Here is an 18561-nt window from a genome sequence, read left to right on the forward strand (position 1 = left end):
ATGATTCACTCTGCAAGCAGTCGCAATGGCCAGTGCTGAGCCGATCTAAAGCCAATCTGAAGCCAATCTGAAGCCAATCTGAAGCCAGGAACTTCCTCCAGGTCTCCCAAGCAGGTGCAGGATCCCAAGGCTTTGGGCCATCTTCTGCTGCTTTCCCAGGCCACAAGCAGGGAGCTGGATGGGAAGTGGAGCTGCCGGGATTAGAACCAGCACCCATATAGGATCCTGGTGCGTTCAAGGAGAGAACTTAAGCTGCTAGGCCACCACGCCGGGCCCAATACAGTTCTTAACATTCAGTCCCCTATAGTCAAAGCACTGGAATCATCAAGTACTTTGAATACCATTTAGAAAGCTTGATATGCTAATTATCTTAAATCATTTCACTGTTTGCTTCGAAAACACCATATTCCTAATGTTTATCATATCATAAATAAATTTCATAATCCACTAAGCCCATTTGTCAAAATTAATGTTTTTCTTTAAAAAAATCAAAGATGGGACCTTGAGTCTTCATAATCATACCCTGTTAAATATAAAATTAGCTCACATGATTACAAATTCCAAATGACACTTTCTTTAAGTGTTCTGGTAAAACAACGTTGTTCTTCGGCATATACAGTCCATTTTTCAAGTTTTAATCTCCACTTGCTTGGCATATTCTGATAATACTGACAGGTTAAAAGCAACAGTCTGTTGTATGCATGGAGATTGCTTGCAATTAACCATAATTTAGGCTGAAATTCAGTAGAATGATCAGCTGCGCCACAGCAACAGTTCCCAATTTAGTTAAAAATATCATCAGAGAACTTCACATAATAAGCAACAAAAACAGAAACTGCAACACTTCAGCTTTCCTTTCTGTAAGGAGACTTTCAAAAGGCATGAAGGTGCCAATAAGCTAATTCCTGAAAAAAAGACATTTCTGACCCTTTTATTATACCAAAGAGCTGCAGATAAGGAAAATGATATTGAAGAGAAGAAAAACTTGGGTCAGCAATTTCCAAAAACAGGCATAATACCTGTTTTCTGTTAAAGGGACTTCAATTAAAGACACAACCATACCATAACCCAAATAGCAGGAGTCTTGCAATTTCATATGAACGTTATCACCATCCCATCCCTATAGAACAGGTTCAATAAACAGCAGCTATTATCCATGTTGCTTAATTTCTCTGTATTACTTGACTGCTATTGGTCCTATTTCAGACTAGAAAGAATAAACTAAAGGCAACTGTTTACAGAACTGCAAAACAACCCAACCGAATCAAGTTGTATAAATCTCAGAAGTGAAAAAAAAAAAGGGTAAGTAAAAAGGACTCTATAGTGTTGTGACAAGAAGACAAATGGTCTTTTTACTACCTTTCTGGTGGCAAAATAAGATATATTTTTTCAAAAGTAATATTTTAAAAAGATTTTTTTCTAAAAAAAAAAAAAAAGGACCTATCTATTTAAAAGAAAGAGGGACAGATGGAAATCTTCTATCTTCTGGTTCACTCCCCAGATGGCCTCAACAGTCATGTCTGAGTCAGACTGAAGCTGGGAACCAGGAACTTCTTTCCGATCCCCCCATGCGCATTAAGGGCCTACGAACTTGGGCTAACCTCTGCTGTCTTCTCAGGCACAGTATAGGAAGCTTTACCAGCAGGGGAGCAACCAAGACTGATATTGGATGCCAGCACTGCAAGTGGCAGCCTAAACTGCTATACCACAATGCCCCCTATCTTATTTCTGTTATGTTTATTGATTTATTTGAAAGTCACAGAGAGAGAGAAAGAGATAGCGCTTTCATAACCTGGTTCATTCTCCAAATTGCTGCCAGGTTAGGGTTAGGCAGGATGAAGGCAGGATCCAGAACTCCACCCAGGTATCCAATGTTAGTGGCAGAAACTCAAATACTCGAGCCTTCAGCTGCTGCCTACCAAGATGGACATCTATAGGATGCCGGAATAGAAGTAGTGGCTGGACTTAATCCCAGGCACTCTGGTGGTTTAGCCTACCCCGTTAACCCTATTTGATCAGTCTTAGAGGTCAGAATGGGCAGTTTCTAAACTACCAAACAAGTGACAACAGACAGTATGCAAACTGTGGCTTGTTTGATTCCAAAGTCTGTGCTATTCCCTTCATCCTGTGTTGCTCCAATGTCATGTGTTAATTCCTCCTTTTCCATTTGAAAATATGTTTAAAGTCAGGGTAATAGTAGATGGGGTCATGGTACAGCAGATTAAGAGACCATTCAGGATGTCTGCACTCCTTATCAGAGCACCAGGTTTGGTCCTAGCTGCTACACTTGTGATCCAGCTCCTTATTAACACGATAGGAAGCAGCAGGCGGTACAAGTACTTAACAACTTGGGATAACCAAATGGAGTTTCCAGCTCCTGGCTGCTGACCAACCCAGCTATGGCTGTTGTACCCATCTCTCTCTCCCTCACTCTGTCATTCTGCTTTTCAAATAAATACCTCTTTAAAAATTGTCAGGATATTGGTAGAAATCAAGGTAAATGTATACGCAGGATAGAAAGAGAAAGAAGAGTATAAAATTTGGGGGGCTTCCATTTCTATTTTACTCTTGGGCCCCTACACCCACATGGGAGACCTGGAAGAAGTACCAGGCTCCTGGCTAGGGCATGGCCCAGCTCTGGTTGTGGCGTCCATTTGGGGACTGAACCAGAAGATAGAAAATTCTTTCTGCCACTACTCTTCTCTAACTTAGCCTTTAAAATAAATACAAAACAGAAAAAAAAAAAAAAAAAAAAAAAAGCTAAACATCATTAAAAAAGAACAAAAAGGGGGGGCCCGGCAGCGTGGCCTAGCGGCTTAAGTCCTCGCCTTGAACGCCCCGGGATCCCATATGGGCGCCGGTTCTAATCCCGGCAGCTCCACTTCCCATCTAGCTCCCTGCTTGGGGCCTGGGAAGGCAGTTGAGGATGGCCCAAAGATTTGGGACACTGCACCCGCGTGGGAGACCTGGAAGAGGTTCCAGGTTCCCGGCTTTGGATCGGCACGCATCGGCCTGTTGCGGCTCACTTGGGGAGTGAATCATCGGACGGAAGATCTTCCTCTCTGTCTCTCCTCCTCTCTGTACATCCGGCTTTCCAATAATAATAAAATCTTAAAAAAAAAAAAAAAGACAAGTCTAAAGGAAAAGGATCTGTAATCCCAATCATCACCTATGTATTTCTCTAACTTCACTTGACATTGGCAAGACTAAGCAAGACTGGATGGCATGATCCTACCTGACATTTCTCCTACTGACATACACAATCATTAAGGCTAAGCTAGCTGGACCTCTATTGCAGAAAGTGCTACAAACATCAAATGGGGAAATTAGGGGAAAAAATTGAGTTTTTAATGACAATCATTTCTGTTGGTCTCATTTTGAGACCTATAAAACATTCTGGCACATTTAGGATATAAAGTTGAGAAGTTTGAATAAATCAATTATTTATTTTAACTAAAAAACTATTAAGCAGAGCAGTTCAGGACAGGCAAATACCTCCATTTTTACTGAACATGTTAATCAACATATTAAGAAAAGCCTTTTATCACATAATCATTAGCAGTGAATATGTAAGGAGTTGTACCATAATCACCTATTGCAGGCAGTATGATAGAGGTCAAAAATACAAAATTTCCAGTTAATAATCTGGGTTTAAATTCTGGCTTCATCACTTAGTTTATAAACTTACACCTATTATTCGATCCCTATGGAACTTAATATATTTATCTGTAAAATGAGTATATTGACTTAAAGACACCCTTTGGAAATGATAGGAAGATCAAATAATATAACAGTTTATATGGAGCTTCATTAGCATAATATCTTGAACATGGGGAATACCTTTTCAAAAGTTGAAAATCTAAATTATAAGGCTTGTAAGACAGTATTTTTTTTACATACCTATTTCTTAAAAAGAACTACAAGTATTTATAATAAGCAGTACTCTTCCTGGGGCTGGTGTAGTGGCATAGCAAGCTAATCTTCCACCTGTAATGCTACATCCCATACGGGAGACAGTTAATATTCTTGCTGCTACACTTCTGACCCAGCTCCTTGTGGTCTGGAAAAGCAGTGAAGGATGTCTAAAGTCCTTGGGAGACTTTACGTCCCACAAGGAAGAACCAGAAGAAGCACTGGCTCCTTGCTGGACCATGGGCCCTTCAGTGTGTGCGAGATCTGGCACTGGGAGAGGTTCTGGTGAGGAGCCTGGGAAACTACTCTGTCGGGACACAGTCCCTGCAGGTGAGTGCAAGAAACACAATAGGGAGCAGCCCAGACCAGGCCAGGTTACAGTACCCATCTGCATACATTTGGCTCAGGCCTGGGGCAAGCCAAGGTAAGCCAGTTCATAACACCCACTGGCAGATCCCAGAACCAGAATGAAGTGCGGGACAAGCCAGGTTGGGCTGCAGCACCAGCAGTTCACACTAGGGCCAGGACTAGCGGTTGGCTGGGCTAAACTAGGCTGTAGCTACTACCAGTGTGAGCTCGGACTGGGAGTGGGCCTATTAAGAAAATGGGGCACCTCTTTCTTGGGTCGCCACTCTATTTGGTGAGCATGAGAAGGAAGGGCTTAGGGCAGGTATGGCTAAACAAAGTCGCACCCACCGCCATGACAGTGGGCTGGATAGAGGGGCTGGTGAGGTTAAACTAGGCTTTAATGCTCATTGTGATGCACTGGCTGATTGTGATATGGGACAGATTGGACCAGTCCGCTGTACATACTGGCAAGCACAGGAACCAGGGTAAGGGGCAGGCCTGGTGGGGTTACTGGCGGTCGCTCTGACTTCTGCTGGTTTATGTAAAGGCTGATTGTATGGTGGGCAAGATCCGACTGGTCTCCAACACTCATTGGTTTGCATAGAAGACAGGGCTGGAGACAGAACTGACCCAGCAATTGCAACCACCACTGTGTGTGTAGGCTGAGCCAGACCCTGTACTGGTAAACAAATGCAAAAATCAGGTCTGGGATCACCTCAGATGGAGTTTCTTTGCGGACTGCCTGACTCAGAACTCCAACCACGGTAGAATTGCAGGTTCCATGGTCTGACTGTTGAGTGCATGTGTCAAAGCTGGACCTCCCCAGTGGCTTAGACGGAGCAGTGGACAGCATATCCAGGTGCACATGGAGCATATGGCAGTGCACTGGAGTCTGCAGAGGACACCTGGTACTATAACAGAGGACAGAAAACAGGACACATTGATCAACTACCCCAGCCAACTGTTGGCAGTGAATATCTGGGCAAATGGAGACTCTAAAGTGGACTATGTCAGCCAGTGGATCACAGAGGGATTTTTCATGCTTGAAGTGGCGAGATCGACAGCATTTCAGAACTACTGAACTATCAAGACCACTTGAGCATAACCCTTGCAGCATGCCCCACATCACGGACCCTGGGAATGTATCGGGTAGCCATCCCTATCCCAGGGTATGGAGTCTTTGGGAGACTAGGTGTGGCTTCTCATATTTCTCCATTTCCCCAAGATAAAGGAAGACAAAAAAAAGAATGTGGAAACAATGATCTCACCCATTTTCCTCTAACCCTTGACCCTTTTCACCCTAATCAACTATGTAAACATCATCAAAAATACACATTTTTTTTAAAGAGAAGGATAATATTATGGAGAGATAAAATTTCACCTATGTTCATGTTCTAAAACCCTTCTGAAGACAATAGGAAAACACAGGTGCTAACATACATATGTTGCTTTATTTAGACACTGTTCATCACTTAAGGCACCTGTGTCCAAATCTGCCTGGGGTGCACACAGATGGAAGGCATTAATTGTGTATGGTGTTCACACCTTGGCCATCAACTTCACATTTAACTGCAGTGAGCCAGACAAGTTCACACTCAGCCTTGCAAAAGCTGGTGTTTGTGCAAAGGAAGAAGTCACATCTCAGAGGCCCAATCAGTGTTACAGGTGTCCCTGTTGCCTAATGATTTCACGGATACCCTGATAATCTTTTTTTTTTTTTAATTGGGAAGTCATATTCAAGACTGGTTCACTTCCCAAGTGACCACAGTGGCGAGAGTGAGCTGATCCCAAAGCCAGAAGCCACGAGCTTCTTCCAGGTCTGCCACACAGGTGCAGGGTCCCAAGGCTTTGGGGCATCCTCGACTGCTTTCCCAGGACACAGGAGAGAAATGGATGGGAAGAGCGGCAGCCAGGACATGAGCCGACGCCCATATGGGTTCCGGAGCATGCAAGGCAAGGGTTTAGCCACTAGACTACCACGCCCGGCCCTCTATGTTGATCTTTAATTCCATAGATACCAAAGCAAAAACAGATCTGAAAGCTGCAAAAGTACCAGATGAGTTGTCATACACAGCACTGTTGTCTCAGGCAACATAAATGGCATTTCTCCACACCACACAGTAAGTATTCCGAAGAATCAAAATCATAAGGCAGCCACACTCAACACTTAAGAAGATTCTCTGAACAATAACAGACTAAACCATATGAATAAGTTATGCTTTTATTTTTCACAAGCAAAACTGAAAAGTGGCAATTTGCCTTTGTAAAAGACATTAAAGACTCAGAATAAGCTATCTCATAGAGACAGCATCAGAAAGATTATTATACAGCTTTCAAAGTTCTCTTAAATAAATCTCAGAATCATACACTTCTACTAAATCGACCAAACAAACATAATCAATACATCGACAACAACAAAAAAAATCATATGGAATTCACAGAGTGAGTATGTGAAGGAAAAAGGAAAATCTAGAAGTTCATCTACTGAGTTCTCTATTAAAATCAAGGCGGTCCAAACCCTAAAACACAAAAGAAATACATTAAAACACAGTATTAAAAAAATTTTTTAACTGGGTATCTAAAAGACACTTTTTAATGCTTACTTAAGACTCCTCTCACTTTTGGCAATTTCACATACTACACAGAGGTCCCTTGAATGACAGTGTCTAAAATGATAGAGTTGGGAGGGTTGAGTATGGTGGCAGGCAGGGAGCAGTCATGTCGCAGAATGCACAGAACACCCACATCACAGTCTCAGTTAATTATCTGGGTCTCAACTCCTTACGTATCAATTTGTTTCTTGGTAAGATGAGGCATACGGATGTCTAAGCTTCGTTTTATCCTTAAAACTCAATGGCTCCAATTTTCTATGATAAAAATCTCAGAAACTTATCAGATAATAAGTTTAATAAATTCCTCAGATTTTTCAAGGTATGTTACGATTTGATCTTGTGGCAGGCATGTTTTTACTGTGAGGGGAAAAAAATGTATTAATTTTACTCTAACAAAAGGTAAAGCCAGCTTAGAAGCAAAGTTATACTTCGGATGTTATCTATGCTCTACAACATGTAAGTCAAATGCTGGTTCCCTTCCTGACTTATGGAAGTAGTTCCCGAGACTGTTAACTGAAAAGTTTGCTTATTATGATGGTAACAACCAAGAATTCAAAGCTGCTCTTCTGCCTGACTGTCTCTGAAAGCTGCTAGCCATGCACACTACATATTAATACTGGAGTTCTCTGTTACACAAGGGTTATAACAACAACAACAAAGTGGTTTTTCCAACATTCTAACAAAAATCCATTCTAAGAAAAATCATGCATTACTGGAAGATTACTACTTAGCATAGACTAAAGAGCAGTAATTGAAACAAAAATTTTGTAGTAGAGTCCTAGAGAACCAGAAGAGTTGAATCAGGAAGACTGATGTTATCTTTTAAATGTGCAGGTGCATTATCTATTGAGTAGCTGAGGCTAATTAAAAATTCTCATGGGCACAATTAGATTTTAGGTTAGAATAAGTGTGCTTAAAGGAAGTCCAGCATTTTGATACCATCCATTTTCAAGTTTAGGGAAAGATAAAGTAAGAGGCTAAAGGGGCTAGCACTGCGGCAAGAGGGTTATTTTGCTGCTTGCAACGCAGGCATTCCATATAGGCACGGTGGATGAGGTTCCAGCTGCTTAATTTCCAATCCTATTCCTTGGTAATGAGCTTGAAAACACAGTGGAAGATGATCCAAGTTTGAGGGTTCCTGCCATTCACATGAGAGACTCAAGCGTTCTTGGCTCTTGGTTTCACTATGGGCCAGCTCTGTGGCCATTCGTGGAATGCATCAGCAGGAAGATTTCTCCCTTTCTGCCACTCTACCTTTCAAATAAATACATTTTTAAAATACAAAAATAAATGCAAATTTAGAAAAAGAGGCTCAAGAGCCTGTGGGTCCTTGGCAAGATGGTCAGTAGAAAACGGCCACTCACTGAACTTTCTACAGAACTCATTATAATCTTCATATAATGAATCTTTTTTCTTTGATATTACTTTTTTTAAGATTTTTATCTCTTTTTATTACAAAGTCAGATATACAGAGAGGAGGAGAGACAGAGAGGAAGATCTTCCGTCCGATGATTCACTCCCCAAGTGACAACGGCCAGTGCTGTGCTGATCTGAAGCCGGGAACCAGGAACCTCTTCCGGGTCTCCCACGCGGGTGCAGGGTCCCAAATCTTTGGGCCGTCCTTGACTGCTTTCCCAGGCCACAAGCAGGGAGCTGGATGGGAAGCGGAGCTGCCGGGGTTAGAACCGGCGCCCATATGGGATCCCAGTGCGTTCAAGGCAAGGACTTTAGCTGCTAGGCCACGCCGCCGGGCCCTGATATTATTTTTCACTATGGACTCTGAACTTTAAGTATATTTACTGCAACAAAGGAATCTGAACTGAGATTTGCAAGGGTCAATGGGCATACACAAAATACTTTCCAAAGGATTAGAGTTATTTAGACTATATAGACCCAAGTTATCTGATAAGCAAAATCAAAAGAGTTCACAACTCTAGTTGATCTTTTAATATTTCCTATGGCTCCAAAATGCATGTAATTTACATGAACAATAATTAAGATTAAACATACACATCACTTACCAAGTTGTTTTTAAAATATTCATGGATATAACTGTGTTTTTCTAAATGTTTCATTAGTGATACTTAGTCTTGTAAGCCTTGTTCCATAATAATCTATAATGTAACTACTTCCATCTGAAGGTCCAACAATCTAAAAGAGAAAATTTTTTTAATTATTCATTTTTTAAAAAGGTATCTTATAATACTTCAGATTTACTTTTGTAAGTTATTTCAGTAGCAACAAAAATCCAACTGGAGCAGAAAAGGTATTTTAGTGGCTCATGTAGCTGAAAAGAATCGAGGCATCAAAATACAGAATCAAAACCGTGCGCGAAGCAAAGCTCCAAGGGCTGAATTCTGCCCCTCGAGGCCCTGACTTGGTATCCCCGCCTCTCTGCTTTGCTTAGCTCTCTTGTCTTCATTCTTCAAACTGATTGTCAGGCACTTTTAGGTTCATCTATCTCCACTCAGCAGCTCCCAAAAGGAAATAAAATTTTCTTCCGCGGTGCTTCTATGCCAATTCCAGAGAAACTCATTGATCTGCTTGAACTTTATGCCTATTGCTGGACAAATTACTGATCCAAGGGAATGGGATTAATATGATTGGCCAGACCAGGCTCTCCGCAGGAGATGAGGCAGTAAGACTGACAGCCCTGACAGAACAATCCTGGATGGAAAACAGAAAGAAAATACAACACGCACTACAATCACCTTTCCCACATAATCACATTTGTGATGATCCAGTTAATATAATCTGTAGCAATTTTCAAACTGTCACACCAAAGACTGAAAAAGATTTACCAAGATACATATGGGCCCAGAGAGTTTTATGAGAATCAGTTTTGAGACCCACAATCTCAAAAATTCTCTATAAAACCGATCTACTTTTTATCACGCCACAATGGAAACAAATCAGTTCCCTGTCATTGCCCTATCATTGTGATCTTTTCTCTAACATGTAAACAGAAAGGTATAACTACTATTAAAGAACACCCTAGTCCTATGATGGCATTGAGGTATATAATCCTATAAGTGATAAACAGAAGAGTAGCTCAAAATATTGACATAAAGGAGTCTCCTTTTTTCTTAAAATTTTATTTATCTGAAAGAGTGACAGACAAGCACACACACGCACAAACACAGATATTCCCTCCTCTGGTTCACTCTACAAATGACAACACAACATCCAAGTGTGGGTCAAACAAAGCCAGAAGTGAGGAACTCCAGCCAGGTCTCCTGCTGGGGCCTCAATTACTTGGGTCATCTTCTATTACCCTGACAGGAGTATTAGAAGGAAACTGGACTGAATGTGGGGCAGCTAACACTACAGCTGGCACTGTGATATGGAATGCTGGCATGGCATGCAACACTTTAACCTATCTATGTCATTATACTGGCCCCAGGATCTCTCCTTTAATCAAAACTCCAGAAAAACATGTTGTACCACATCTTGTACAAATGTTGCACTCCAAATATTTTTCTTTCGGTTAAAAATAATTCACTGAATCTGTAACCTGTCAAAAATGTCCTGTTGCTCTACTGTACATCATTAATAATGTCACAAAGAAATCACAGGTATGTTAAATGTTTTAATTTTAGTAAATAAGATAATTAGTAAAAAGTTTTCAAGCATAAAAGGAAACTTCATTAAGATGCAATTAAGGGAACGGGAAGGAACAGATACAACTCAAGGAGAAAACAATAAAACATATAACGTATAATAGTTGGTAAATTATATATTTATATCTTCTCAACACTGACATTTAAAATCCTATGACATTTATATTCTGGTACATACATCTGTAAATTGTTGCAACAGTTTTATATAAATACATCAATATCTGCAAACTAGAATTATACCCTTTACAACTATTTAACTTTATGATGAAAAACCCAAATGTCAATTCTAAAATACACACAGGGTACGGACTTAGAAAAATCTTGAAACATACATTGGAGAAGGAAGAGTCTTTCATAAATGGCGCTGCAAAAATTGAACATCCACTTCTTCTAGAAAGAAACTAGACCCATCTTCTCTGATCATGTGTGACAATCAATTCTAAATGGATTAAAGATCTAAATGTATGATATAAAACTACAAAACCACTAAAAGAAAACAAGTGAAATGCTTCAAGATAATGGAATGGGCAAGAATCATTCGCAATCACATCCAAAGAGTACAGTGAACAGAGACTTAATCAAACCAAAGACATCTATACCTGCACCCCTGTGAGTACCAACCCTTATGATTTCTGACTGCTCCACTTCCCATCCAGCTCCCCCTAGTGGCCCTGGAAACAGTGGACGATAGCCTCTAGGACCCTGCAGCCTTGGGACCCAGCTTCAGACTGGCTCAGCTCTTGCAATTGTGGCCACTTAGGAAGTGAACCAGTGGATGAAAGATCGTTCTGTCTCTGTAAATTTGCCTTTTCAATGAAACATCAGTCCAAGGTGTCAGTGTTGCAGCACAGATTAACATACTGCCTGTGACAATGGCATCCTATATGAATGCCAATACAAGTGCCAGCTGTTCCATTTCCAATCCAGTTTCCTGTAAAGTTCCTAAAAAAGCAATTGAAAATGGTCAAAGTGTTTGGGTCCCTGTACACACATGGGAGACAGATGAAGCTCCTGGCTCCTAATTTTAGCCTGGCCCAATCCTGGTCATACTGACCATTTGAAAGTGAATCCATGGCCAGATCTATTTCCTTTTTTTCCCCCCTCTATCTCACTTTCACTCTGTGTAACATACATAAATTTTCAGAAACAAATTAAACTGAGAACAATGGCTCAACTGGCTAATGCTCAACCTCCAAGTGCCAGCATCCCACATAGGCATGGGTTCATGTCCCAAATGCTCCACTTCCCATCCAGCTCCCTGCATATGGCCTGGGAAAGCAGTGGAGGATAGCCCAACACTTAGGCCTCTGCACTCACATGGCTTCAGATCAGCTCAGCTCTGGCCATTGAAGCCATTTGGGGAGTGAACCAGCAGATGGAAAAACTTTTCATTTCTGTCCCTCCTTTTAAAAAATAATTTTAAAAAATAAAAGTAAATAAGAAAATAAAACTGAAAAAGAAAAGTTCAAAGAAATCTGGTATTGTCTAGCTGTAGGTTCATACACCTTAATCTCCTCTGGATCTCAGTTTCTTTAACTCACATAAAAAGGGATAGAACAAGCTGATGCACACTATACTTTTCCAGTACCAACATCTGCAGTTACCACAACATTTAAACACAACTCAATTTAGCCCTCTACAATATCTCCACAAATTGTGTATGAACTATTTGAAGATGAAATTGTTCATATTATTTATAATTTTTAAGAATATTAACAACAGATTTTTGGGGGAGAATCAAGATGACAGAATAGGGTAAGAATATGTTTAAACAGACAGAAAAACATTACCCAGTGTGAAGCAGAGAGGGCACACTCCAAGAAATAGGAAGACAGAATGACAGCAGAGGGGCACCTGAAGAATGACAGACATAGGAAAGCAGCAGACAACAGTGTGCTGTTGCAGTGACCGATAACCCAGCAGCATTCAGCAAGTGGTGATCTGAACTACACCAGCAGCTAAAACTCCACCAGCAACCAGGTGGGAAGGTTCGTTCACCAGGAACTCAGGAGAGAACCCAGACAAAGAACTGCCCGTCCTACTGGTCTGTTTGATTTGACCAGGAGCAGAGACAGAGCGGCAGATCCCAGACAAACAGTGCAGGAACAAGGTGGATTTCACAGCCCAGTCCACCCCCTACAGCCGAATCAGGTGCCATTTTTACAGGGAGTCAAAGGCTATGAGACAGTACTGTACATGTACTGAGCTGGGAGTGAACTCATTTCTGGTTCAGCAAACTGCAACAATGTAGCATCCTACAGATTCTACCCAAGATAGGTCCGAATAGCCTTTAGACCTGACAGTCAGCAGATCAACAACTCTAGTAGTGGCACATCAGGCACCATTTTGTATGGTGTGGTAAAGGCTTTAGGACTGAAGGAAAAACAGTGAGCTGTGCATGCCCTGACCTGAGAGTGAACTCACTGAGCTCAGCGCATTGCACTGGTCCCACAGGAAAATAAAACCGACTACGGCATTGTGGGTCAGAATAAGTCCGTGTGGCCCTTAGACTTAACAACCTACAGGTTCCAGCAAGATCAGCACCAAAATAGAACTTCCATAGTTATATAGGATACTTGGTGTCTCCCTAATCCTGGGAGCTGCTCTAACAGGAAGTAGGAGAAAGATTGTACAGATAACAGTGCAGCCTGAGCACAGTATAACAGGAAGTAGAGAGAGGTGAACCAGGAGCTGGGGTTATGGTGGAAGTCTAGCATAAGAACCCAGACCTGGAACTCGTTGGAGGGAATGGGACAACTGCAAATAAAGAGCCGTGTACCAACTGCAATAAGTAAAATCACATTGTAGACCTGTGGGTGACACAGCTTAGAAACTTGCCCCAAAAATCTGATAACCAGAAATACAATGACCAACAGCAAAAGAGGAGACAAAGGCACAATGAATATTACTGAAGACTACTCTGCAAAACAGCAAAAGCTTTTGCCAACCTCAGAGTTAACTGAGGAAGACATCGAGAAAATGGGGGATACAGAATTCAAAACACTTGCTATAAAGCTTCTTATCAACAAGAAAAAGCACATAAAGCAGGCATTCAAGGAATATAAGGAATGTGTCACACTGGAAATGAATCAAATGAAAGCTGATATATCAGAAATGAATACAGTGGAGCAAATTAAAAGTACAGTGGAGAATCGCCAAAATAGAATGAAGGAGGCAGAAGAAAGAATCTCAAAATTAGAAGATATTTCCTGTCACCAGGAGAAAACAAAACAAAAGAAAAAAGCTGGAAGTTGTGTCAAGCTAAAAAAAAAAGTATTCAAGAATTTAAAGACACAATTAAAAGACCAAATATAAGAGTTATGGGAATCCCAGAACGTGCACAAAAAGAAGCTGGGATTAAAGGTGTATTCAATGAAATAATACAGGAAAATTTCCCTAATCTATAGGAAGAACTGGGAAACAACATCCAGGAGGAGCATAGAACTTCCAACAGGGTTGACAAAAGTGATCTTCACTACGACACATGATAATCAATCTCTCTTCAATCAAACATAAGGAAAGATCCTTAAATGTGCACATGAAAAAATTCAATTGGCATATAAAGGAATGCCAATTAAACTCACAGGAGACCTCTCACAGGAAACTCTACAGACCAGAGGAGAATGTAGTGATATATTCTAGATTCTAACAGAAAAAAATTGTTAGCCGAGAATAATGTACCCAACAAAGCTTTCCTTCGTCTTTGAAAACGAAATAAAATTCTTCCACAGTAAAGAAAAGTTAAAAGAATATGCCTCAGGCCCGGCGGCGTGGCCTAGTGGCTAAAGTCCTCGCCTTGAATGCACCGGGATCCCATATGGGCACCAGTTCAAATCCTGGCAGCTCCACTTCCCATCCATCTCCCTGCTTGTGGCCTGAGAAAGCAGACAAGGACAGCCCAATGCTTTGGGATCCTGCACCCTTGTGTGGCAGGCATTCCAAATTATTGGTATTTATGATGATTGCTGCAACCCTGGTGAGGATTATGCATAGAGGGATATTTTAAACTTCCTATAGAACAACAGATCTCACAGGGAATTTTGTAAATTTTATATAACACTTAAGCTCTAGTTAACTATCCCACAGAGAGAAAGCACGCTCCCTGGTGGCTCAGAGGCTAGGAGTTGGCCTGATTAGGGATTCAGGGGTGCAGAGGCTTATGGGAGGAGGGTGAGATGTGCTAAGAAGCCTAGAACTAAATTCATCCTGGGCTTGCCTGTTTCCTGTGACCAGTTTGGTTCTGAGGGAGATGACTTGCTGTGTTTGGGAGGCATGGGGCTTTTGGACCAAATGATGCTTGTCATGTGACTCCTTTCCATCTTTGTGCTGTATTTAAATGATGGGACTCTGGGCTGTGTTGCAAATAAAATGATTTTTTGTTGTTAAAAAAAAAAAAAAAAAAAAAAAAAAAAAAAAAAAAAAAAAACTTCCCTGTAGGAAGTTCCTGGCTCCTGGCTTTGGATCAGCACAGCACCAGCCATTGCAGTCACTTGGGGAGTGAATTAGTGGACAGAAGATCTTCCTTTCTATCTCTCCTACTCGCTATATATTGACTTTGTAACAAAAATAAATAAATCTTTAAAAAAAATGTGGAAATAATAGTCTTTCCCAATTTCCTATAGCCCTTGAACCTTTGTGCCCTAATCAACCATAAAAGATTGTCAAAAAAAAAAAAAAAAGAATGCATCTTCCACACCTGCCCTAAAAAGGATACTTATGTTCTCTTTTTTTTTTAAAGTTTTTATTTCTTTTTTATTACAAAGTCAGATAAACAGAGAGAGGAGAAGAGACAGAGAGAAAGATCTTCCGTCCGATGATTCACTCCCCAAGTGACCACAATGGCCGGTGCTGCGCCAATCCGAAGCCGGGAACCAGGAAACTCTTCCGGGTCTCCCACACTGGTGCAGGGTCCCAGAGCTTTGGGCCATCCTCGACTGTTTTCCCAGGCCACAAGCAGGGAGCTGGATGGGAAGTGGAGCTGCCGGGATTAGAACAGGCGCCCATATGGGATCCCGGGGCATTCAAGGTGAGGACTTTAGCCGCTAGGCCACGCTGCCGGGCCCGCTTATGTTCTCTTGACAGAGAAGACGAAGAGCACCCACCAAAACCAAAGGCAAGTGTGAAGAACACCCCCGTAAAATAACAACAGAAAGCTAAATCAATGACAGAACCAAATTACTACCCATTCATATTAACCTTGAGGGTAAGTGGCTTAAACTCATCAATCAAACATCATATATTAGTAGACTGGATTAAAATAACAAAGCCCATCTATTTCTTCCCTATGGGAGACATATCTCTCCAACAAAGATCAGCAGAAACTATATCTCATGGATTTTGATTTTTGTTGTTGTTGTTAGTTTCATCTCTTCAAAACTTTCTTCCTCATTAAATTTTTCACTGACTCATAGATCATACAGTAGCATCATTTTCTTCAAGAAGATTCTTGATTTTCTTTTTCATTTCTTCAATGACATATTAGTCATTCAGTAGCATGTTATTTAACTTTATGGAGTTTTTAATTTCTTCTTTTCTTCCTGTTGATTTTGTTTTGTGGATTTTAATTTAAAGGGATGTGCAGTAACTGTGTAATGGAGACTATCATATCCAGTAGCATGTTATTTAACTTCAGGGCATTGTACATTTCTATTTTTCTTTCTATTGTTGATTTTGCACTGTTGCTTTTCATTTAAGGGGATGTATAGTAACTGTGTAATGGAGATATCATATCTAGATATGAGGATACAATGCAGTATACATCTCTACTTCCAGCTCTTAGATGGACTTCCAATGAAACTGTTGAATATATCTTGACAACAGGATGCTGAACTCTCTGCCACTGTCCATGCCCACAATGATGGACATATGACTGTTTATGAAGAACTATACTGTAGTAATATTTTAGGGGAACTCAGGGAGAAGGAAGGGGACAGGGCTGGGGGTAAGGGAAATCCCAGGGTTTATGGAACTGTATCATAAAATGATAACAGTAATATTAAAAAGTAAAAAAAAGGAAGAAAATTAACAGTTATAAATGTTTCAACCAATCAAATCTGGGAGGGTGAGGGAGGAATCCCCATAGCTACAAAACTGTATCATCAAAAACAATAATAAGCTAATTTAAAAACCCATATTCCCTCATCAACATAAAAAGTAATCTATTTTAAGCCTTTCATATGCATATAGATGAAAAAACAATTACAAAATCTCATTATATTATTATATTAGCTAGACCATTATAAATCTTTATAAACATCACACACTGAGATATTTTTTTCACTCTGTAAAATGCCTAAATCCATTTGTTCTGAGGAGAGGGAATGAAATCTAAAATTATGAGCATATTTCTCCGAATATTTCTCTGAAGTGAAATATTATACTATGATATATCTTACTCAACAAACTGGGCAGTGATGATAGGTATGGCAGCCAAGATACCACTTTGGAAGCTCGTATCTTAGATTGATGTTGGAGTATCTGTGTTGGAGTCCCAGCTCTGCTTCCAAGTTCAGCTTCCTGCTAATGCACACCCTGGGAGGCAGCAGTGATGGCTCAAGTACTTGAGTTCCTGTCACCCATATGAAGGCAGGGATTGAGTTCCATTCTCCTCACTTTACTCTGCTCTAGGCTTAGCTGCCGTAGGCATTTGGAGAGTGAACTAGCAGAAGAAAGACCTTTCTTTTTCTTTTTTTTTTAAAGATTTTATTATTATTGGAAAGCCGGATATACAGAGAGGAGGAGAGACAGAGAGGAAGATCTTCCATCCGATGGTTCACTCCCCAGGTGAGCCGCAACGGGCTGGTACGCGCCGATCCGAAGCCGGGACCAAGAACCTCTTCCAGGTCTCCCACGCGGGTGCAGTGTCCCAAAGCTTTGGGCCGTCCTCGACTGCTTTCCCAGGCCACAAGCAGGGAGCTGGATGGGAAGTGGAGCTGCCGGGATTAGAACCGGCGCTCATATGGGATCCCGGGGCTTTTCAAGGCGAGGACTTTAGCCGCTAGGCCACGCCGCCGGGCCCGACCTTTCTTTTTCTTGTCCACACATAAATTGAATAAAAAATTTAAATTTAACAGGTTTACAACAAAATAAACTAGGTCAGATTTCTGGAATCTATTGGAAAAAAGATCACCTACGCACTTCACTCCAATGAATGTTCCAACAGACTGCTATAGGTCTTCAAAAGTGATTTTGCATTAAGGGGATCAATGGTCATTGTGTAAGCAAACCTTATTTTTTTTTTAAGATTTCTTTTTATTGGATAAGCAGATTTACAAAGAGGAGAAACAGAGAAAGATCTTTCATCCACTGGTTCACTCCCAAAATGGCCACAACGGCTTGAGCTGAGCTGATCCAAGGCCAGGAGCCTCCTCTAGATCTCCTATATGGACACAGTGTCCCAAGGCCTTGGGCCATCCTCTCCTGCTTTCCGAGGCTACAAAGCAGGGAGCTGGATGGCAAGTGGAGCAGCTGGAACAAACCAGCATTCACATGGGACCCCAGCACTTACAAGGGAAGGATTAGCCAGATGAGTCATCACACTGGAACCTTGGGTAAGTAATTCTAAAACCCACAAGAAAACAACTCACACCCCCTGTATAAGTTGCCCTAAGAAGGCTGTAACTGATCACAGTCTTGTGGATTAAAGCAACAGAAATGTACAGATCTAGAGGCCAGAAGGCTGAAATCAGCACATCACACGTTCTGCAGGGACTTCACAGGAGAGTCTGCTTCACCTGCTCTGCTAATGAACAGCATAAACCAGTGCAGGCTATCTTTGACAAAACAAAGTTATTCAGAAATGAAACTGCAGGTTGTCCTCTACGGCCATACCACTCTGAACGTGCCTGATCTCAGTTCTGGTCACATTTTTGTTCTAAATACAAAGGCTTAGGTATTAAAAACTTCAAAGAATTCATACAAGATAAAATTAGCGTAACACTTTTCATATTGACTTTCTACAAGGAAGGCATTTAACCTAAGGGTTCAGAAGCTGATTGAGGATTCTGAGTCCGACATCACAGCAGCTGTTGCTTCACACCCAGTTCAGCTCCTGATTCCAGCTCCCTGCT

The 18561-nt window shown here is 41.1% G+C and overlaps 1 protein-coding gene across 1 annotated transcript in view; it reads right to left on the minus strand.

Annotated features, from left to right (window-relative positions):
- Nucleotides 1-6572: 6572 nt before the first annotated feature.
- The window catches only part of TM2D1 (TM2 domain containing 1), a 59459-nt gene continuing 47470 nt past the window's right edge, over nucleotides 6573-18561 (minus strand). Inside the window, exons 6-7 of the mRNA XM_004588725.3 lie at nucleotides 8894-9023; nucleotides 6573-6779 (exon numbers count right to left, since the gene is read on the minus strand). Of these exons, the coding sequence (XP_004588782.2) occupies nucleotides 8913-9023 (111 nt within the window). The 3' untranslated portion in view covers nucleotides 6573-6779; nucleotides 8894-8912. The remainder of the gene's footprint in view (nucleotides 6780-8893; nucleotides 9024-18561) is intronic.

The sequence above is a fragment of the Ochotona princeps genome, chromosome 2, assembly GCF_030435755.1.
Source record: "Ochotona princeps isolate mOchPri1 chromosome 2, mOchPri1.hap1, whole genome shotgun sequence".
Taxonomy (NCBI): domain Eukaryota; kingdom Metazoa; phylum Chordata; class Mammalia; order Lagomorpha; family Ochotonidae; genus Ochotona; species Ochotona princeps.